Source organism: Lonchura striata, chromosome Z, assembly GCF_050655825.1.
Source record: "Lonchura striata isolate lonStrDom1 chromosome Z, ASM5065582v1, whole genome shotgun sequence".
NCBI lineage: Eukaryota > Metazoa > Chordata > Aves > Passeriformes > Estrildidae > Lonchura > Lonchura striata.
In genome coordinates, this window is record NC_140740.1 from 46912867 (window position 1) to 46936561 (window position 23695).

At 50.5% G+C, this 23695-nt stretch overlaps 1 protein-coding gene across 6 annotated transcripts in view; it reads left to right on the plus strand.

Moving 5' to 3' along the window:
- CNTFR (ciliary neurotrophic factor receptor) overlaps positions 1-23695 on the plus strand; it is a 199484-nt gene that overhangs the window by 143339 nt on the left and 32450 nt on the right. For all 6 annotated transcript variants that reach the window (XM_077790348.2, XM_077790349.2, XM_085567087.1 and 3 more), the window contains one exon: positions 122-352. In XM_077790348.2, the coding sequence (XP_077646474.1) occupies positions 122-352 (231 nt within the window). The remainder of the gene's footprint in view (positions 1-121; positions 353-23695) is intronic.

Genomic DNA, 23695 nt, shown 5'->3' on the forward strand with positions numbered 1-23695 from the left:
GGCCACCGGCAGTCGACACTCCAGTCCTTCTCTTTACTTCCCAGATGGGAAGGTAAGATTCCAAGGCAACTGTGCTGAGGGGCTCTGAGCTCACCTGTTTTTCACCTTTTCCTTCCCACAGACAGCCACATCCAGTACGAGCGGGTAGGTGCAGACGTGACCATGAAGTGTGGCTCCATGGACTGGGATGCAGCCGTGACCTGGACAGCCAACGGCACCGACATCGACGAGTCTCACCTGAACGGGTCCTACCTGATCCTGAAGAATGTTGACCTGTCGCAGAGTGGCCAGTACTCCTGCTACGAGGGCTCCTCCTGGCACCTCAAATACCAGACCTACCTGAGGGTGGGAAGTGAGTACCCCAGCATGTCACATTGAGGGGGACAGTCTCTGCTCCCATACTGACTCCCCACAGCCCCCCTCCTGCCATGCCAGCCTTTCTACTTTCCTTACATAGGGTTGTCCACTGCACACTGCCATATGAGGTCCTCATGACATACTAATCCAAGCTGAAATCAGCCAGTCTGCCCCAGGAATCAAAGCCAGTAGATTAAATGATGCCTCAGGAATAATTTGAGAAGGGATGTGCTACAACAACCATCTCTGCAGGTGAAAAAGCTATTAGAGAGGATTGCAACCATCAAGGAGAAACCCTGGCTGGGATTACTGCAGTGTGGTTGTTTCAGAGGAGCAGCCAAAAGGTGTTGCAGGATTCTGGATGCACGGGTGTGCTGGAGGACAGCTGCACATTCCCCAGCATTTTGTGTTTTCCCCAGCATTTTGTGTTATCTCCAGCACGGGATGCGCAGATTCCCAGGCCTCAGCGGGGAAGATAAGAGTTGTGCTGTATTTCACATGATGCTGAGAGCTGATAGCAGCTGTGTGTTTTGAGGGCTGCTGTGTTTGTACAGCTGATAGCAACTGTGTGTTTTGCAGCACGGCGTGCGCAACTGGCAGCTGTGGGTGTCTGGGAGCACAAGCTGGCATATTCGGCTGTGGGACAGTAATTGTGATGCACCAGCTGGGAACCCTGCCATACAGGGATGTGTCATGTAGGTGGCTGTATGTTCCCAGGTTTGGAAGACACAGAAGAGTCTTTCTCTACTCCTTATCTCACCTTCTGCACCTGGCATCAGAGCCAAGGTGGTGTTTCCATCCTAGGCCATGCTCCAGGGACAGAGGGTCACAGGAGGGTCTGTGTAAGCCCTGAAAATAAAGCACGAGGGGTTCGCTGCACCTAGAGATTCGAGTTTTAGAGATGCTCTACAGTGTCCAACTTATTTGAGGTCGTGTGGGATGGAGCCTGGTGTCTGGGCCAAGGAGGAGGGATGCTGGAAGGAGCTGGAAGGCGATGCGAGAAGCAGAAAAGGGGAAGCAGTCAGAACAGGGCAGGGCTTATTTACATCAGCAAGCAGGTGTGGGGGTTGGGAGCATGGTGGATGAAAAGGCCAGTGCCACTGCCTAACAAATGAGTCAGGGGTTTTTAACTGCTTTGTGGTCAGGAAGTGTTCACAGCTAGTTCAGAGCCAGAAAGGGCAGGAGCTGGGTCCAGTGCAGGCAGCAACACAAGGAGGTTGTGTAATTCCTCTGCTTGGGCATGTGCTCTCCAGATCCCATCTAGGGAGAGGTCCTAGGCTGTGCCAGTGCACAGAGGGCTGCAGCCCAGACCTGCAGGAAACAAGGGGAGTGGGGAGACTTCCACAGCCTCCAGCCGCCGCCTCTGCAGCTGTGGCATCGCTGTGATTTTGCAATGGCTCTTCCATCTGCTAAGCACCTCGCTAATAGTAATCCCTGTCAATCCCCTCAGGGACCCGTGGGAATTGCTTAGCGTTAGAGCCCAAATCCTGCTGTTCCCTATTACTTGTGTTCCCATTTGCTGAAGAGCCACAGCCCCCTGAGCACTGGGCAGCCGAGAAGCCCAGTTGGACACTGCTGGGGCCACCAGCCCCCCGGAAAGAGTGTGGCAAATAAATAAACAAGTGTCTGGCATTGTTAGCACAATTAGCTATGCAAGTAACTAATCAGGTAAGATGCTTTTAGTGGTAATTAATTTAACTGTCTGGATTTTAATTTAACGTTCTCTGTGAGGTTTCTCTTCCCAGCTCTGCACCCCTAGCCCCTGCCTCCTGCACACCATCCTAAATGTCCTGGCTCTGCTGGAAAAGATTGATTCCCTGGAAGTGTGAGGATTTATGCAAAGGAGTGCATCTGGGAGCATACCGGCAGGGAATAGAGATGGGCTTGGGCATGTAGATGGGGATGGGTGACTTGTGGGAGGTTTGTAGCATGGCCCTATGGTAGCATTGCTGCTGCAGCTGAGTGCATTGGGAGCCCCAGACCTGGGATTTGAGGGATCTTGGACTCATTTATTTTCAGTTGCATGGGAAATTAAATGAAAACAGGCCTGTGCCTGCATTTTTCTCTTTTGCTGGGGCAACAAGAAAGATGATTGCAGCGAGAGTGAGGGGCTGGGGCTGCATGTGGAGAAGTGCTGGGGATCTCATTAAATAAATTATGGTACCTGGAATGTGCTCCCCAGGTGAAGCAGGGGTTCTCCTGAGTATACAACACCACAGGAAGGATGTGCAGAGGGAGCAGAGAAGGGTTGAAGACCATGAAAGGGTGTCAATTAGCAAAGCAAGCTCTGTCGTGGGGGTCAGCGAGCACAGGGATAAAGGGAGACCTGCCAGGAGTCAAGCTGAGCAAGACCTTGCAGAGGAAATGAAAAGGGGGGTGAGCCATATAAATAGAGAGCAAACGAGGAGAAAAGAGCGGAGTTGGTTCTGCAGACAGGTTTCAGGGGAGATTAAAAGTAAGCTCAGCAGAGCCCAATACTAAATGAACCCCACCAGGTCTGAGCAGTGATGCTGCGAGCAAGGGCAGCACAGGCTAAGGGAGAGGAGGGAGTGTAAAACCTGGAGGTTATCCTCTGTTGTGGAGGCACCTTCAAAGACCACAATGCACTGAAGGCCTGGGGAGCACCTCATCCCCATGTGAGGACATCTGTTCATTAGCAAGGCTCATTAGCAGCTGAGAGGCCAGTGGTGGTACCCAGTGCAACATGTCTCCTGTGCCTGAGCGAAGGAAAAGTCCTCATCAGCCAGCCTGACCCCACAGCACAGTGGGGGCCACATGGTGCACTTGGAAGAGGGAGCAATTAAAGACTTGGACACAAATGGAAAATAGGAAAAAAATACAAGGGGGGCTTGCCAGGGATATATCATAGCAGATTAACCTGATAGCTCTCTTTGATAAGGGAACCAGTTTTCTAAGCCCAGAAATGTGGTCAGTGTAATCTGTCTTGACTTCAGTGAAGTATTTGCTATGGTGCCACATGGGAAATTATGAGTTAAACCAGAGAAAATGTGGATTAGTATGAGAATTGGAACACAGCTTAGGAAATGGCTACAGGAGATCAGATTGTGCTGAAAGGGGGAGCTCCTGGAAGGGATGGGGAAACTTTGGCACCATGTTTGGACCGCACTTGGGCCACTCTCTCTGGTGTTATCTGTAATGGCTCTGGCCCACAAGGACCAGGAGGCTTTGGTTGGCTATGCCAGTGGCTAAGCGGGGAGAAGAGGATATCTGGGATGGAGATTTCATGCTGAAGGGATCAGCATGCTACATAACAATGCAGGCACAAATGTGTGGAGGTGATTTATCAATGTGCTTCAGCAGTGGGGTGGGAAGGCACAGGTAGCTCATCTGGTCCCTGAAATGGGTTTGACACCCAAGTGCACATCATGGGAGCCCAGCAGCACCCTGCAGAGGCTGGGGGTGGCTGGGCTGTCTCACTCACTGCAGACATGGAAGCACTGGTGCGCATGTAGTGGGACAGTGTGCATTCAGGGATGGGGAGAAGGGATCCCCAGGTTTGTCCATTGCTAAAGGTCCCAGATCAACTACCTACAAGGCATGCATCCTCCTCAGCACAAACTGGCCTGGGGGAAGCTGGCACTTCTCCAGGGGAAACCTTTTCCAAGGCACTCTGAGCAGTCGCTTGTTGGTCTGCCCCTTTCTTTAGGCAGTTGAGCATGAGGTGAGCACAGGAGAACAACCAGATGTTTACCTTCAGTGATCACCTGCCCTGCAGGCTGACCACAGCAGATGCCCATGTGTGGCTAAAAGCAGGAGATGGGTCCAGGTCTTTTTACACACCAGGCATCCCTGGCCTGAGCCCAGGCTGAGCACCAGGAGCAGGGCAGGAGGGAGCACAAGGCTCTGGGTAACAGGATTGTGGTGCCGGGCTCCTGGCTGCCCCCACAAGCCACAGCTCTGCATTTGGAAATGCGCAGCCGGAGGGCCTGGGGGTGGATATAACAAAGAGGTTGGGAAATAATGCACTCTTGAGGTTTGGCACACGGCGCTGTGCGTTACAGAATGTTATAAAAATACTGCTAATGGGCCAGAGAGGAGTGGAAACGCGCGTCGGAAAGGCTGCCAGAAGCCGGAGAGTGCACATGAGAGCGGGGAGGCCTTGTGTGCAAAGAAGGGAGGGTTGGAGGGAGGCAGCCAGGGCAGGAAGCCTCCTTGTGCTCCCATCCTTCCATCCCTGTCTAACCTGCTTATCTCCATCCTGACCCAGCACCTCTTCCCCTTTGCCCCTCTGTCCTGCTCTGGGGGTGCCCAAGCCCTGGTGGACATGCATCTGACCTTCATCATTTGGCGTGCTGCCAAAAAGGCTGTTGCCTGACAGGATGGAGTGCAAGCATGGGAGAGGAAATACAGCAGAATCCTTTTCAGCAGCAGGGGCACAGATCGGGATGCAGGCAATGGATTTGTCTTCCATGTTGCAGTGGTGGCCTGGGGTCTTGTAGCCTGGTGCCAGCCCCAGCGCTGTCCCATGGGCATTGCTGCCTCCCAGGCCATGGATGTGGAAAAGGGACTGGCAGAGTACAAGCAGTCCCAGGCTGGTCTGCTTCCTCCATGTCTGTCATTGCACTGGCTGGCGAGAGAAAGAGGAAAAAACATGCGGTTTGACGGAAAATGACATGGAAAAAACAACCAAATTAACAGAAAAACAAACAAAGCAAAACCAGAGAGAGGGAGGGAGAAAGCAGCAAAGCAACAGGAACCACATGTGAGCGGGGAGTCCAGGAGAGCCTGAGTGTTCTCTGGACTGATTAGCAAGCAATCAAACATCGGCCACTAATAAATAATCAGAGCCTCCCTTTTCTCTGACTTAGAATTCTGTCTTTTTCCTCCCAGCTGGGCTCCAGCTGCAACCAGAGGGTTGTACTGAAAGTTTGTGTCTATTTTTTGTTGTTATTTTTATAACTTTTTTTCTATTTCACCTATCCAAAATAAAGAAGCAAAACAAGATGGTCGCGACCTCTCAATGTCATGCATCTCTGGCTCCACCACGGCAGGCATGAGTATCCCATGACGGGCACTGGCTAAACAGTGCAGGAAGGCAGTCCCATGGACTGGTATGTCCCTGCCTGTTTCCATGGCTTGGTTGGGTGGAAAAAAAGTGCAGGAGGGCACAGATGACATGCCAGCTTGGGAGAACAGAAGTTTGGTTGACTCTGACAGCCAGTGGTGAAGATGTGGCATTCAGACCAGGGTGCCTCTTGTCAGGCTGATGCTCCTGGCTGGATGCTGCTGGAGAAGCACAGGCTCGAGGTCAGCGTGTGCAGATAGTTCCTTGCTTGTGTCTAGTGATTTGTGATGCAGAGATTTTTTTCTAAATTATTTTTTAAAAAGCCCTCTTGATGGATTTTTTCCCCTTTGAACTCTTCCAATCCTTTCCTGTGGTGATGTAAACTTAGGCTATTTCAGGAGCAACAAGTTAAACATGACTGCAATTATTCTCTGGCACCAGGGCCAGTTGGCAGGGAACAGGATCCACTCCTTCTATTCAACCCTCTCTCCCTCCCAATGTGTTCCTGCCCCTTGGGATAGTCCCCACAAGGCAACCCCAAGGCTGTGCCCAGCCAGTGCTTGAGGGCAGGACTACATCAGCATGGACCAAACCTACAGCAAGGGTGGAGCTAATAAATGTAAATGACCATCCATATTCCAGAATCAGAAGATGCACCCTAGAGCTGTTGGGTTCATTACCTATGGAGGGTTTTTTCCCCTGTGTGCCTGCAGCACTGGGGACTGGGTAGGTGCAGTGGTCCTGGGGTGATTCACAGCCAGACATCCTCCTCCCAGTTCCTGAGAGACACAGAAAAGGAGCATCAATAAGCTTGCAGGTATGCTTTGCTCTTTGAAATTCAGCTTTATTTCACAAGGCTTGCATGCTGTCCAACCAATGCCTTCCCACATTGTGCTGTTCATGCATGGCTGGGAAAATTCAATGGATGAACTGTGCTGCTGCCATGCGTCCAGACTTTGGGTCTTGGCCAGACTGTGAGCTGAAAAGGCATTCTGGGTAACAGTATGCAAATTACTATCCCGGCTCTTTAAGGAGAAAGCCAAGAAAAACCCACCCAAAAACCCTGCCACGCTCCCAGATGCAATTACTCCTAATTGAATTAGGAGCCAGACTAGAAAAACAAACACGTTTGCAGGCAGCAGACGACCTTTCTGCCCCATTCAGTGGGCTGCAGGCTGCATGCCACAGCAGGAAGGGCTGAATTAAGCCGTGCCCCGTGGCCCACGTATGCACACACTCGTACGCTCACACCCGCGCCCCGCTGCTCCTCTCCTCCTTCTCCTCACTGGGCTGGGCAGCCAGCCCAGCTGCAGCATAGCAGAGTGATGCTTCCTTGTCTCGCTGTGTAAAACATGATAATCTGGAGGAGCCAGTGTCAGAAACAATAAAAATATCCCCTCTCCCATCCTTGTGGCTCCCCTCTTCCCCCGGGGGAGTTGGGGACAGCAAGGAGCACGCAGTGGTGGGGCCAGCAGAGCCTCACAGGGTGTTTATGAGTAGCCACAACTCAGAACAGCAGCATCAGCAGCTCTGCCCTGAACTTGCCTATGCTACTTGTGGAAGGAGCATGCCCAGGAGGTGGCCAGTGCATGCAATATCCCATTCCTACATCCTGGTACTGCTAGTACCCAAGGGATGTGGCCCCACAGTTGACCCCAGTGACTGATGATCTCGTGCTGTGTTGAGTGCTGTAGAGAGCTCATGGTGGAATCATGGCAGGAGCGGCCATGTAGCACAAGAGCACTGAGAAGGACAGAGTTCCAGAGTTCCCAGCAACGAGCCAGAGCCAGGGATCACGTGTGTATGAGAGAGGTTGCTTAAGATGCAAGAACCCTCTCAGTGAATGAGCTTTGGATCTCCACATGGAATGAGCCCAGAAGCTCCCTGTGCATCCTGTCCTGCAGCTGGACTGGGAACAAGATCATGGGACAGGACCAAGAGGGAGCCTGGCTCCAGCTGCTGGGCTGGAGGAGAAAAGGAAAAAGGATTTCAGGGTTTGGTAGCTTCCTGGAAACCCCCCCCATCCTTGCCTAGCACAAATACCAAATGCTGCATGCAATGCCAACATCCCACGTCCTGGGTGAATGGCAGTACAGCCTCTTCCTTCTCTCCTCAGATTTGTTTATCCTGCCCAACATGACAAAAACAGCTCTGTAATTCAAGAATCCCAAGTCCAGTCTAAACAGCTTCCCACAACCCTTGCTCTGCAGTGCCAGGAATTAGGGATGTCTAGGGCTGAGAAGACAAACCTTGGATGGGGATGGTGGCCATGGATGGATACTGTGACTGCTCTGGGGAGTGGAGGGAACAGACACCAGTTGTCTGTTCACACTGGCCTCTTCTCCAGGAAGGATTTTATCTGAGCTGCTCCTAAGTGCCCCTTGTCAAAATATTTGGTGCAAACTTCTTGCTGCCCACCAGCAATGTGTCCCCAGCTTCCAGGGTCCTGGGAGGGGAGGAACGGGTTGGGATACAGCCACTTCCTGTCACTGCAGCTATGGGACAAGGAGCAAAGGAGTTGATGCTCCACATGTGAATGCTGATTTCTTTTCTCCACCACAGCTCCAAAGGGCTGTGATACTTAAATAAGATCATTGTTTGTTTCCCAGAAGGTGCTGAAAGAAGAAACCCCAACAATGTCACCAGCACAGGGTATAACTCTTGCCTGTCAATGCCCATATGTGCGCATGTTTGCAGGTACCCAGGCCAGATAGTGTCACCAGGAATGGGAAGACCCCACAGTGGAGATCCTCAGTGTCCACATCCCTCCTATCCGAAGGAGAGGAGATGACAGGCACCAGCAAATTCTCATCTTTTACCAGTATGCGAAGCTCTTCCATCTCTCTCTGAAACTTCTGGTAGTGGCTGGGAACAACGGTGGGGCCCAGGCATGCGGTGAGGTGCCAGCCAAGAGCTCAGCAGGGTCAGGGCAAGGTCCAGGGCACTTCAGCATAAAAGACATTGTCATCAGCTGTGGTTTCCCAAGCCACTGTGTCTGCTGTAAATAATTTAGCAGATTAAATGTGTGCTAACAGCAGGTCAGGACAGGGAGCAGAGGAGAATGAGCATAGCTTTGGGCCTGGACACTAGGGAAGGGCATCAGGATAAAGTGAGATTATTTTCCTTCTGTTAGCAGGACACAGTAGTGTCTTCCCCTGGAAAAGGAGTCAGAGGGTTCCCATGCCCGATGGATCCCTTTCCTCCCCAGTCCCTTCCTGAGCTGTCAGCATCAGTACCAGAGGCAACTGCAGGACAATTTCCAGTTGCTCTTGCTGCAAGCACTTTAATGCTGTTTAAACAATTACGCAGTTGATAAATTTTGACAAGAAGAGATAGAAATAGCCTGGGAGAACCATGCAGTAGAAATGCTCTAAACAGATGTCCCTTTTCTCCCCCTCCTGTGCTCCCTGGGGGTCTTTATCGTTTGCTGCCAACTGAACAAGGCAGCGTTCGCATGAGTTAGGATGGTGGGGAGGGGGAGCAACATGTCTTATTAAAATGGTTTATGATACCATCCCTAGGGTGACGGCTGCTTGTTTTCTCTTCAGGATGGTCTTCTCAGCACTGACAGGAGCCATACACAGCCTGCTGAGCACAAGTATTGTCAGGTTGTGTGCCCTTCTCTCCACCAGCTTACAGGTACTAGCCTGGGCAGCCTGACTGATGATGATGCTGGGGAGGGAGAGGGTTGTTTGCCAAAAGCAAGTGAGCAATGAGTAGCTGATGTGCCAAGCAGCATGGGGAAATCTGGTCTCACTCTGGGGACCTGAAGGGCAGAGCCCAGAAGTGTGTGCACAGAACCCTTTGTCAGCAGGGACCAGCAGTGGCTCTCCAGTGCTGCAGTTTGCCCCAGGTGGCAGATGTGGAGGACAGAGGGATCACAAAACCATGACTGGACCAGAGTCAGGTTCACAGGGAAACTTGGTGTCCTGTGTGGCTGAGTTTAGATGTGTAGGATGAGGAGGTAAATCCTCTGGAAGTTCACCTCTGGAGTACAGAAGATCACTTAATGGGTCCATGCCAGGAAACCATGTGGAGGTTTGGAGCTGTGGCTCAGACCCTGGTGGTGCATTTTTGCTCATGTTGGGCTGTCTTGTCTTGAGCATTCCCAGCCCTGGATCTTTTTCCTCTCCACAGCTGGACAGTGTGAGTAGCTTTGTACTGAGCACAACCCAACTCCGCACATTCCATGAGGAGCAGCCTTGTATGGCATGGCTTGTCACATGTCATGGATGTATCATGTCCTCTTGGTCAGGGAAGAAAGCAGAGGGTTGAAAGCAGATCTCTGGCTTTTGGCTGCTTTCTGGATGCTGTGTGACCTGTGTTGCTCTGAGCCACTGCCTGCTTCCAGCAGGCTGGAGCCAGTGTGAAATATTTTGTTTGTATGGTAGATGAACTAGAACCTGCCATCTTTTGATGTCTTTGCAGTTGATGGGGTGCCATTCACTTTTTTTGGGAAATAGTTTCTCAGCCCTCCAGTGCAGAGTTCATCCCTGCTCCCTCCATAGGGACTCAAGCTGCTCCTCTTTCCCTCTGTGCCTGACTTCCCTGAGCTGCCAGCCAGGTGCAGCTGCCCTCTGAAAAGGCTCTTTGGCCCCACCAGTCTCTTCCTCCTCTTCCTCTCTTGTCTTCACAGAAACAAACAGACATGGACTCCTGTGCTGCACTGGGGACACAGGGCAGCCTGTGCCACCTCTCATTCTTCCCCCAGCTTGGTGGTTAACAGGATGTCAGAGTCTAAATGAAAAGACAGAAATTCAGGGGAAATTAAGACACAGACTGGGGAGGAATTTTCTGAAGCCACAGAATTTGACTTGAAAACCTGTGTAATGATTCTGTGCCTTCCTCACCCTCCAAGGCTTCCTAAATGGGGTGTGTTGGATTGGACACCCCTAATGCCAAGACTCCCACCCATTGCAGCCCACCCCAGAGATCTCTGATCACACAGATCTGCATGCTTCTGCATCACACCATTAAGTGGGACAGCTCCCAGGCAGCTGGCCTGGACATGTCATGGGCAACCTCCCTTTCTGCCACAGCCTTTGTCATCCAGTCCTTCTTCCCATTCCTCTTTCCTTTCCTGGACAGCATGTGGGTTTGCTTCTGCCTCTTCTGCTCACAGAGTCATGAATTCTCAGGAGAGGGAAATTCCCCTATGTCCAGCTGACCTGAAGCATTGGACTAAGGTGGCCAGATAAGGTCCAAAATCAGAAATCACTGTGTTCCTGAAACAAAGAGCATGGAGGGAGGAGCTGGTATTGTGGGCACCTCTGCTGTTCACATTGATTCAAAGTAGGTGATTATGCTGCTGGGTTACTCTGTGGAAAAGCACCAGGCTATTCCTTGGTGCAAGTGTCAGTGGCGATACATGGCCCCTTTGCAAACCCCACTTGCTTTGCTGGAACAGCACAACCACACCAACTATGGTCCCATCACCTCCAAAGGCTCAAAAGGGGAAGCCCCACTCACATTTTTAGCTGCCAAAGCAGTGTTCATGGATGTAATTTTTGCCATGGTGGTGTGAGAACTGCTGTGTCAACCCATGGAGGGTTTTGTCCAGAAGTGGAAAAGTGCAGTGGGCTTTTACATGGGCATTAAAAAGCTCACAGAGCGCTGTGAGACAAAGTCATTGCAGGCATCATTTTGCAGCATTTCCTTGTCCCACTTCCCTGTCTCTCAGCAAAACTCAAGGGTGATTCCCACTTGGAGTGGGGAGAACAGTTGCCCAGGAATACTGGCAGTATGGGGTATGTGCTGCCACACTCCTCCAGGGCTTAATTATGACCCAAAAAAAGCAAAATGTCAGGGAGTATAGAAGACAGCTCCTGCAGGAGGATGTCATGAGGGAGGTGCCCCACACAGTGAGTTTGTGTTATGACAGGCTGGCCAAAAAGGGGACTCAGATCCAAGACTGAGCCAGCTCTGCCAACTGCTGCATATGTACAAACAAAGACAATATTAGATCCTTGCTTAGTTCCTGTGATATTATCTAAGAAGATATTTGAGAAGGACCCTGGGAAAGGAAGAGTAAAGAAGGAGATGAAGGGAGTAGGGGGAACTGCCAGAAGGAGGAAGACTTTAAATAGTCTGTTCAGTGACTTCAAGGGAAGCTGGAAAGATGCCTTGACTCCTTTTCGCAATTACCTCCAAGCAGAGAAGATACTGGGTGCTAACCCAGCAAGCAAAGGCATAACGAGCCAATAACTGGAAGCTGAGCCACAACTACATTTGAATTAGAAATGAGGCTCATATTTTTAATAGAAAAAATGATTAAGCATTGGAACAAATTGCTAAAAACCATGTCACCTCCTCTGTTGCTTGTTATCTGCAGAGCAAGGCTGGCTGCCTTGCTGAAAGATGGTTCTGTCAAACACAACTTATTGGGCTCAATAGAGGGGTAATGGAGGGATGTAATGGCCTGTGCAACCCAGGAGGTCAGCTGAGATGAACTAATTCTCTCCCATGGCCTTCAAGTCAGTGACTTAAAGAAGGTGCATATCCCTGTCTTGCAGATTTAGCTTCACAGCTGCTGTTTCTTTCATCAGATAATGTGGCTCAGGTGTTTAGTGATGCAGATCAGGGCTGCAAGGAAAAACCTGCAGAACAGGAAGATGTGCGATGTTCAGAGGATGCTGCATGTCTCCCCTTAAGATGCTCCTCACCCAGCTCCATCCCACTCTATAATGTTTTGGCTCTTTGTGCACCCTGCTCCTGGCTGGGAGGAGACAAATGTTGCCTCAGAGACAAATGTTGCTTCAAATGCTGAAGTGTCTGTGAGGCACAGGGTAAGGCAGGAAAAGAAAATGGGACAAAATTGGACAAGATGGCTCAGGTCCGAGAAAGGGAAGGAAGAAGAGAGATAGGATGGAGATACTCATGTAAGCATTAGCATGAAGGACAGAAAGCTCTCACAGTCTTCCTTCAAGGGAGGGATTGACAGAGAGCTTTTGATGAGGAGCCGAATGGAGATAATGCGCCATCAAACAGCATGAACTCTACCTCCAGCGTGCAGACAGGAGCTTGGCATAGCATACCCAGAAGCACTTACCTCCCTTAATGGCCAGGCAGAACCTCCCAGACCACCCCATTACAAGCTGCCTCCCCAGGCAAGTTGGCACAAAGTGCTTGGCCAGCCCAGGAGCAGTAGTGCCATAGTGCCACAAAGCCAGTAATACTCCAGCCCCAAGAATCCCAGCCCCTCCAACTGGGTGTAAGGCAGACCCTGAGAGAACGGTGGGGCAGCACACAAGTTTGGGGTCAGACCTGGTTAGTTTGTCTTTTTCAAGTTGTCTGACCCCTCTGGGAGCAGGAAAAGCCTTGCATCAGTCACAGGGGGCTGTGCATCCTGCATATCACAGTGCTGGCATTGCCCACGGGGCCACTCCCCACGGCAGGAAGAACTGGTGGCGCAGGGTAGCAAAAGGGCTGTGGTACACTTGCAATTGGAGTTTCAGGGTTGCTTGTGGGCAAAGCAGCACCCACTTCTCCAGGCTCCCCACCAGCACCCTACAAGAAGCAGGCACAGCTGAGTTTATCCTGGGAAGGCAGCCCAGCAGAGACACAAGAGGAGGGGGATGCAGCCCCACCACAGGGCTCCTGCTGAGCAGCTTTCCCCACAAAGGAACTAACATGCTAGCAGCTGCTGGCAAACACAATCTGGGGCAAGCATCAGCAGGAGGAGATGGCTCATGCTAGGAGGGGGGCCAAGTCATGTTCACCTAGCACCCCGACAGTGCTCCCTGCTTTGCATGAAAGAGGCACTTTGATTGCTGACATCTGTAGACAATCAGATAAGAATTAGAGTTATTCCTCTAGGCATAAATGGTATTTCTAATCTCATAATCCTTTAATATTATTCTCACCAGGATGTGGCTGGTGCTAATCCCAGAGAGTTTGTTCTAGGGCAAATTTCAGGAAAGCCATGGGGGTGCAGGAGGAGGGGTTGCCCACCTTTCCTCTCTTCAGTCGCAGAATCCGTTCTGGGTGCAAAGCAGGCAGGGACAGCAGGTCAGGCTGCAGCCCCTCTTCCCAGCTGGAGGATTCTCATACTAGGACAGAAGCATTTCATAGCCCTTTCACCACTGCTGCAAAGAGCCTCTACAAGGGTCTTCCTACCCCTATCACTGCTCTGGGTTTGTCTCTTGGCTTATGAGGTCTGTAGAACCAGCAGAAGGCTCCAGCTTCATTTCTCCACTTGGCTACTTTCCAGAAGCAAATAATGATCCCTGAGGAGCACCTGGGATTTCTGTTCTGAAGAGGTGCAGTGAGGGAAACACCTTACTCCTGAAGGGCTGCAGAGTCCAAGGTTCCCAGCCAAGTAAGTGTGATAAGTGTTTTGTAAGGACCCTGGGCTGCCTTTGACCCTAATTTTGCATCCTCTTTGGGATAGTGTAGGGAGAACTCCTTGGGTTGTGCCTTACCCCCTGTCCTGACATTGGTGTACTGCATAGAGATGTCAATCTCTTCAGCTTCCCACAGTGACCTTCCATCCTGGCTACTTTGCAGGCATGGTCAAGGTAGAAACTGAGCTGAAAACCTCTCACCATCTACTATAAGAACAGGCAGGGATTCCCTTTTCTCTTGTCCCTGCTGCTTCTTGCTTTCTGCAGCCCAGCCCAGCTGTGTGTGACAGCTCCAATGGTACTGAACCACTCCAGGGACTTGCACACTACTCCCAGCAGAAGCTGGGATGATGTTCAGCCTGGCTGGGTGATATCAGGCTCTTGTGCTGCCTGCAGCCATGAGCATTCTGCCACAGTGCAGAGATGAAATCATACTCTGGGCACCAACCCATCTCAACAGATGGTAAGGGGCCAAGGTAGCATTGTCTCAAGGAAGCAGCTTGCAGTTCAGAGGCCTGGTGTGTGCAGACACAGGTCTGTGCCTTGCCTGCTTCCTGGGTTCCTTCACTTTTACAGCAGCTGTTGCTTTTCCTGCCATTTCAAGTTTTTCACCACTTTTATTCTCCAGGAAGTCTGTAGAGGCAACACAAATGCATTAGCCATATTCTGGGCATCTCCTTCATCCTGGCAAGGTGAAGGTGTTGGAGATGGCTTGGCAGCAATAAATACCCAGCGAGTCTGTGTCTATTTGTGAAGTTTGGAGAGCCTCATGCTGGTTCAACATGCCCATGGCATGGACATGTAGCAGAACAGGGGATGTGTGAGGAGGCTTTTTCCCTAGGGAAGCATGCCCATCATTGTGCTCTCCACACTCCCCTCACACCATTCCTATCCACCAGCAACCTTCCCATCTGCCTTTCTGAAACTTGTCCATCACTGCCTTGCAGCTCTGAACAGTTTGTTACTATAGCTACAGTTTTCCATGCAGGGAGAGCTCAGATCTCTGCTTAGGTGAGGTCTCCCTCTCATTCTTCAAGGCTGGAAGGGAAGGACAGGGTTTTGCCTGGAGGCCAAGCACTGAAGACTGTGCCATGTGAATACTGTGAATACAGGAGTCAGGACAGAGTGCTGTGGTGGTGCAACTTATCTGGGAGTCCCTTAGAGTCTTGCAAACACAGAAACTATGAAAAGTCCCTGGGAAGAGAGGGTTGGATGGTGTAGGTTTGTAGTGAGCCAGCCTAATGCCACAGCATACATCCCTCCTGCTCTCTGAAGGGTGGCAACTGGAGAAGAAGCTAGCAGGAGCCCTCATTGCACTGGGAGATGCTAATCTTCAGATTCCTAAGCAGTTTGCCCAGAAAGAAGAAATGAATCAGAGTTGTGAATCACTGGCAACTTTGGGAAAAAATGCCCTGGAAGTCAGAGCCAGATGAAAATTTTTGTTGTATATTGTTAAAGAGTTAAGCACTTATGTTCAAGATTTTGCTCATTTTATTTTGGTTTGATGAGGTTTTTAATTAAATCAGAGGGAGCTCCAGAAGGAAAAGCCCTGAAAACCCAACCTTTCATTTCAAATCACCAGAAGCAAAAGAACCCCTGCAGTTGTCATCCTGTTTCTGTTGTGAACAAACAGGCTGCAAAGCAGCCACAGATGTCTGAAAGCCTTTGGCATAGCCAGATCTGTGGTGGTCCCCCAGGCAAGGTGCTGGTAGGACAGTTTGCTTTGTACCCATTTAAGTGGTCCCTTGGTGCAAACTGGCCCTGCTGGGGAGGGAGTGGGTTCATGGTCATGGGTGGGTGAGCAAATGCTGTTCTGAGTCACCCGGGACTGGTGCGGGTACAGAGCAAGGGCTTACCAAACCCTGAGACACAAGGGTGGGAAGGACACAGGTAAATGCATCCATTGATACTGGAACTGGGAACCTCTGCCCCCTTCTATACCTCCCATCCCTGGATGACTCTCTCTGTGCAGGACTACCATCACCCAGCCCAGAATCTGGCTTTGCCCTGTGTCAGATCTCGGACATAGAGTCCTTGAGATCAAATAGACATCCTAACTTTGCATGACTAGTGCATCCACATCTGCAGAGGGAGGGCAGTGACAGCATTCCCTGAACTCTGATGACCTCCAGAAGTGGATTGTGCCTGTGTTATCTGCCTTCTATGAACAGCCCAGTCCCTGTCTCTTAAAACTTGTTTAAACCAGGTCTTTTTCTCCTTGGGGCTGGGATATCATTGCTGTTCACAGCCAAAGGCCCTCACGCCTCCATGGAAATCAACCAGGGCTGCACCAGGGAAAGCAGATAATTAAATTCAGGCCCTTGCTTTTCTCCCATCAAGCAGATGCAGCATGAGATTTTTGTTTGGGGTGGGGGGCAGAAATTTTTGTCTTGAACTTCCCCACAGCAGTTGCTCATATGTGTCCTCTGAGCCAGGGACCTTCTCCCCCTATCCAGCCATGCCTCGCTGGCTTATCATTTCCAATCCTATCAGAAACAAAACTGCTGCTGCTTAATGCTTCATTACAGGCTGTTATGTGTCTCCTGCACTGCCCAGGAGAGCAGCAAGGAGGGCTCTGACTCTATTTAATAACTGTTTCATGGCTCCTAATTGACAGATAAAAACACTACTAACTCAGTTTCATCAAACATAAACCATGGGTAGGAGCAGTGGTGCCCTTCTGGAGCCAGGGTGGCAGCATGAATTTTGATCTATTATTTTGACATGGGAAATCCATATTATGCTAATCCACCATCACAATGATGGCTTTATGATTCACTTTTTCCCCTTGTTGTTTTTGGCTTTTGCAGCCTCGGGGGAGCTGCTGGGGAGGGATTCAGGCAAGGGTGGCCAGGGAAGAGAGAAGAAGTGAGATGGTGACTGGTGCTTTATTCTGAGGGTCCTTTCCCACGAGGGGCTGGTGCTTGGCAGCAAGGATTGACTTTGCAGCATGTGCCCATGGGGGATCCACGTCTGCTCAACCTCAGGACTGTGCATTACCTGGCAGGTCCCCAGCCCCAGGACTGTCACTGTGGTTGTTAGGCTGAACCACACTTGCACTCAGGGAAGATTCACCAAGATTTTCAGCTCTGTTAGAAAATGACCTATATGTGCTCAGATGAAACAGGTAAAGATTTTTTATTGTAATTTGGAGATACTGTTAAATCAGAGTGTTTCCTTATGCCCTGTGTGGTTAGCAGGATTGTGGGGCATTCTCCACCCTCTTTTTGCTGGTATAGATGACCAAGTGACCCAGACTTCTTCCATGCTCTGCGCTTGGAAACTTCAGACAGAGAAATCCCTGCTCTCTCCAGGAATAGTAATGATAAATATTGGGATTCAAAAGCCACATGCTAGACCTGAAACCTGCTATTCAAACAATTTGGGATTTGCTTTATTAGATCCCACATGGGGCTGGCACTCAAGAAAAAGTCTTTGGAAATGTGATTTTTCAGGGCTTTCTCCTCCCATCACAATGACTGGAAACTTAAGTACCATCTGGGAGCCCCATAGGTATTTGTGACTGCTGCTGGGGTTGAATTGCATCTGGAGTGGGAGCAGCCTCACTCCCAGGAGGCATAGGCAGAGGTGGAGTTGCAGAGAAGTGTTGAGGGCTCATAGCTCTGTGTAGAGCAAAGCAAAGCTGACAGCCACTGAAGGCATGCTGAGAGGATGAGAGGTTATTAGTAGTGAGCGCTTCAGGGATAACACAGAAGATATTGATTTAAATAAAAATCACCATAACAGCAACTCTAACAGTACCCTGTGGGTCACTTGGAGGAGAATCAGAGGCAGCAGAGCTCCAGTGCTGGCACACTCAGAGCATTTCCTAGCTGGAAATATCACGCTGGAGAGAGCCAGGACTGCTGCCCATGCTCCTGAGCAGGGACACAGACAGGGACAGGGAAGCAGGCACTGTGCCTGGTTGTGCAGCACACACTGGGATACCTAAAGAACATCACTGTAGTGAGGTGAGAGGCTGGACTCACCGTGACCCACAAGGGCACACCGTACTGTTTGCAGTTCTGCTGGGAGCTGCAGTGCCAGGACAGGGATATCCATGATCTCAGCCAGTTGCACAGCCCTCGTGGAGGTCAGATTCCCGAGGTGTGAGTCAGCTGCATTCCTCCCCAGGGTCAGCGAACTGTGCTGGGCTTCAGTGGCCTCAGCTGTCTCCTGCCCCGATGCTTGCAGTGATTAACTGCACTGGGGATGCTTGGTTTGGGTGAACAACACAAAGGCTAAGGGTCTCAGGTCGGCTGGGGACAGCTTCAGCAGCTCATCCATGGGAGAGGAGAGGAGCAGAGCAGTTTCTTGGCCACCCTTCATACCAGGAGTGCTTTTATCAATGGGGTGTGAAGGAGTGATAAAATGCTACCAACTGTCTCCATAGACAGCTAATCCATCGGTATGGATTTGTTGTTAGGGAATCCTAACAGTGCTGTTCCTCTGACTGTAACTCTCCTGCCATGGGTGCAGCCACCTGCAACACCAGCTGTCCCCATCATGACATGGAGCCATGTCATGATGTGCTGTCAGCAAACAGAGATGTGATGCAAGTCAAGATAGAGAAGGTCTCAGCACCTAACAGAAGGGTTTCTCCACCCCAGGGATTTTTGTATGTGGAGTTTTTAGTGTGGTTCCATCTGATCAGCATACTTCCATGAGAACTGGGAGTTTTGCAGAGGAAACCTCCCATGCCCTTCAGCTTTCCCATCAAATATGGGCAGACCATCTGCTGGACTTGCTGCACAGACAGCACAAGGTGCATCTGTATTACCAGATCTCTTGTCACTTCCTGCTCAAGGGAATTAAAACCACCTGGAGCAGCCTCCTTCCTCTGGGAGAACACAGTTTCTCTCAGGCCAGCTCACAGCCTGGTTCTGGCATTGAGCAGCACGTGTAAAGGTCAATCCAGCACATTCATGCATTACAGTCAGTGAACGGATACACCCACCCAGCCTGGATCCAGCCCTGATCCTGCCCACTGGGCTGTCCTGGGAGCATCACACACCTTATCAGTATCAGTGTCTCTCTGAGGACAAGGCAAAATGAGCAAACTCACCTGCACTGGAATGGCTGCTGGGAGTGGTCAGCTGCCAGGAGCTGTGGCTGGGAGCTCCCCATTGTTTCCTGTGGTACCACAGTCTCTACTTTGCACTCAGACTCTGCGCCGAGACAGTCACTCAGGTTTAATGTCCCTGTAAATTACATGTGTGGGGCTTTTTTCCAAATCAACACAACCTTCTTGTAGATGTGAAGATCCCAGTGCAGTTCTGCAGTCCTCCCAGCAGCACCCCTGCACTCTGCACAGCCCCTCAGGGAGCTTATTTCCAAATGGAAAACCCCACATGGGGTAAAACTAAAGGAGTACAATCAAAATCCAGCTGTCTGGGGCTGCACAAGCCTTACTGTCAGTGAGTGCAAACCAGTGGTAGTATGAACACAATGTCAGCATCTGCAACAGAGGTCAGGATATATCCAGCACTCTTAGAGGCCAGTTTACAATGCTGGGATTCTCTCCAGCCAAACCACTTGGGTTCAGATTTTCACTAACCCTCCTCATTTTTTTTAATCTCCCAGCAAAAGTTAAACCACTGGCTGCTTTGACCAGCTCCTTGCCTGGAATTAAATTATAAACTCCTGGCCACTGGTGGTCCTGGGCTGGCTTGTCCTAGGAAGATGGCAATAGAGAGTAAAAGGTAATAAAGAGTAAAATTTCAACCAGAGAGCTTTGGTCAAGCAAGCAGCTTTGTCCTCAGATGTTACAGGATGATTGACCCCAATATCCTTGTGCCATGGGAAAAGGCAGATGTGTGCACCCCCTGCAGCATCCCTGTGATGTGGGATGTGAGGAAGACCTGGGGGCCCAAGGCTGCTGCCTGCCCTGCTCTGTGGCCCTTGCAGGGCAGGATACTTGCCCTGAATAGATCTCTCTTTGAAGGGCAGCAAAACTGTGAGGAAAGCATTCAGCCCTGATATGAAGACTTCCAAAGGCTGGGAATCTTCTTGAGCCTTTGGCAAGCTCTTCCAGGTGTCAAAAATATTTAGCATTTTTTATGCATTTTTATCAGGCACTGATCTCTGCTCTGTGGTGCCCAGTGACAGGACCTGAGGGAATGGCCTGAAGTTGTGTCAGGAGGGATTTAGGTTGGATATAATAGGAAAAGGTTATTCACACAGAGGGTGGCTGGGCACTGCAACAGGCTCCCCAGGGAAGTGGGAAGCAAGCACCAAGCCTGACAGAGCTCAAGAAACGTTTGGGCAACGCTCTCAGGTGCATGGTGGGATTCTTGGGGCTATCTATGCAGAGCTAAGAGCAGGATTTGATAATCCTTGTAGGTCCCTTCCAACTCGGCATATTCCATGATTCTGTGAAAACACTGCAGACAGGTGTGTACTCCATATAGAGGAAAGATTCAATTTGCTCTTCCCACATGTCTGTCTGTCTCCATCAGGCACAGAAAGAGTAGAGTCAGACTGCTTGACCCAACCAGTTACTTTCCAGGTAGTTAAAGATAGATAAAGGCAACTGAGAGCATCAGGACAGCCCTTCAGAGAGGTGACTATCCAGCTCTCCATGGCATTCCTGCAAAGTTTCTCACCAGGCTTGGTTCCCATCAGGCTGGAACCACTCCTGAGTCAGGGCTTGGGGAGGACAAGATCTGCCCTGCACGTCTTCACTCTATGATTCAAGTCTTCTAAATCCTGCCTTGAGAGACATCCCACATCTTGAAAGGCTTTTGGCCATGTCAGGGCCAACTTCCCCATCTTGTAAACCCTCAGCTCAGGCAGAGTTCAGGTGGTTTTCCTTACTGAGATCTATTGGCAGCTTTACTTTTAATAGCGTGTACGTGATGTGGAGTGGGATAGACCACTCCAGCTCTGGCTGGCACATTATAAATCTCAGAAAGAAAAAAAATAAAATGCAAAGGGCCAGGAGACTTTGGGTGTGTGTGGGGGGGGGGGTGGGGGCGGGGGTGGGGGGGGGGCATAAAAAAAAAAGCAGAAGAAAGAGACTGCTTTCCCAGAACCCAAAAGCAGACAGGGGTGGGGAGCAGGAAAGGCAGGGTCGTACAGCTCACTGGGGCAGAGTGTGCAGTTGTTTATACTGGAAATGAGTTTCTGTTTATTGCAAGCTATGGTGGGGAGACCACAAAGTGAACGTAAAACAAAATGGGAAGGGTGTGGGAAAAGTCAGGGGAGGGGGAGCGGGTGCCTTTGACAAACTCCAGAAGTCACGTCCAGTAATAAATCAAGCCGAGATCTGTCCCGGGACACAGGACCCAGAACATCTGCTTGGGCTGCAGGGAAGCCAGGCAGGCAAGGAGGGATCTCCCAGCCTTGCCTGGGGCCAGGCAAGAGACAGGGACTTGGGCAGCTCAGCCACCCATGGGTGCGGAGCTCAGCAGTGCTCAAATGGCTGCAGGGGTGACTGAGCACCTGGGGTTCAGCAGGGAACTGCACTCGGGGCTGAGGGATTTAACAGGCATCGTCTGTCAGCCTCTCCATCCTCAGTAGCCTTCCCTTGACTGCTCTATGCCTCTATTTCCCTGTAAGGTGACTGTAAGGTGGCACAGGATGCTTTTCTCCCATCTACCACTTTTCCCAAGCCTTTCAGCAATTCCCACATGGGCAGGCAACTCCTGCATCATTTCAGAGCTTCGGCGTGGTGTAGGTGTCACCAGGAAGGGAAGTCCACTGCCCAGTTCCAGGGCAGCAGGAATTAGTATGTTAGCAGGGCTGGTGGTGAAATGAGAGACAAATCCCACAATATCTCCACTGGGACCAGCAATGCATCCATTCTGTGTACAGGCTTTGAAGGTATTAAGTGCTAAGGATTTTGGTTTGACATCTGAATCCAGCTGCATTGTTGTGAGAAGCCCTTACAGGTTATTGCTCCAGACCAAACTTCCATAAATAATCTATTGCCTTGGGTGTAGTGCTTCAGAAGGGGTGGTGAATATTTGTTTTGCTGATTTAAGTATTCCCATCCTCTTCTTCCTTTTCCCCTTCCCTGGAAAATGGATCCTATTAACAACTGCAGATGACACAACACATGCCAATACATTTGCAACCCATTTGGCTCCTAGCGGCAGCTGCTTTTGAGCTACAAACTTCCTCAAGTGTCCAAGTAAAGCATCAGCATGGGGGTGAAACAAAGACAGTGCATCTGCCCAGTGGGTCCTGGCCCAGTTCTTGCCTTTCCATATCATATTAGTGCAGAAATCAGGACAGAAAGCAACTGAGATGCATGTGTGTGTTAGGACCTCAAAAGTCATTTGAGTTTCACTATGCTGGGCCATGGTTTGAGCTGCTCTGCCATAAAGCCATGGGTGCTGCCGTGGGATGTGCTCTCCAGAAATGCCTCTGAACAGCATTCTGGGCATGGGGCAGTACCAATGCTATGCCTCCAGCATCTCCCTCTGGCAGGCAAACACCAAATCTTCCCATACTGCATCCTGGCCAGGTTCAACCTCATATCACCACTGCAGGGTCAAAACTTTGGCAGTATCACAGTATTTCCCCACTTATTCCAGGTGTGTTGCCTTCTTTCCCATGCTGCTGATGACTTATACACTATGGGACAGACCTAACTGCATTGGCAGTAACCCAGTCAGAGCTGTTTTTTCTGCTCCAGTAGAGGATGGCAAACTATTGGGTATACCCAGACTGCTCTGCCCTGTCTGGTTTTTTGCCAGCATATCCTTGCAGCTCTAATCTGCAGCCAAGCCCTGGCTCTCAAACCTGTCCCAGCTGCTCACCTCATCTCAGAAGGATCTGTGTGCATCAAGAGGAAAGTTCCTGTTGCAGCAGGCATTTGCATTGTGCTCCTGGTTCATGATCAGGAAGTGAGGCTCATGTGAGCCCAGACACCACAGCATCCTTATGCTGGTGGCAAGGTCCAAACCACAGGGCTTGCTCGTCACCTGTAATTTTCTGTGCAATGCTTCAGAGAGCACAGCAAAATCCTTCAGTGACTCTAATAACATTTCTTTCCAAAGCTCTAGGGTATTTCCCCCCCCCCCCAGTCCCTGTGAAGTCATGCTTCAGGTCTGCTGAAATCCTAGCAAATGCCTCCTAAAATCCCCTGGAGCCCCTGCGACACTTTATCGAGAGTCCAGGACTGTTTGACCTTGGAGGGAGTGAGAAAGGGAAGGGAAGAAAGAGCAGCCTTAGGCTTCCCTGCCAAACTATTTGATCCATTGCTGAGCCCCTTGCAGAGACCACAACACAGCCAGAAATCTCTCCCAGACCATCAGTGGGGTATCTGGGCACAGTGCCTTCCTCTCTCCTCTGCCACAGGTCTCTCCCAAGCATCTCCCACTGTGCTGGGCAGTGCTGCTGCATGAACACTGTGATGTATTCCCTAAAATAGCAGCAGTGCCCCAACAACCTGTGCATGGTTCCCATCCCAGTATCCTGGCCCCCTCATCCTGACCAAAAAAGACTTGCGATCCTCTGGGGCACGGCTCCTTCCCTGCTGTGGTGCTTGGAGTGTGCAGAAAGGTTACACACCCTGGGGGATCTGTGTGCTGGGGTTTCCCACCATTCCTCAGTAAATAATTAAAAAACTGATAGCAATATTTTTATATGACAATAAGTGCTTTAAGTGCTTTTTATTTCTTCTTTGTTTTAAGCAAATCAGAGGATGTGTGGCAGGCTGCTGTCCTCCACAAGGCAGGAGAGGCTGTGCTGAGCATCCAGATTATCGCTGTTTGGGCAGACTTGGCAAGGATGCTGCTATTGCCACTGATCCGGCGCTGAAACTCACAGAGAAAGTGTGTTTGCTTCTGGGGTTTCATTGTTAAACGACCATTGATAAATTGCAGGGAGTCCGGAGGAAAATTGATTAAAGAATTAAAAAATATCGTATGACCTAAAGGGGAGATTAGGGGAATTTAGTGAGGTGCTTGCTGCCGAGTGGAGCTGGGGATAGTAGGGAGGGAACAAAATGAAAACAACCTTG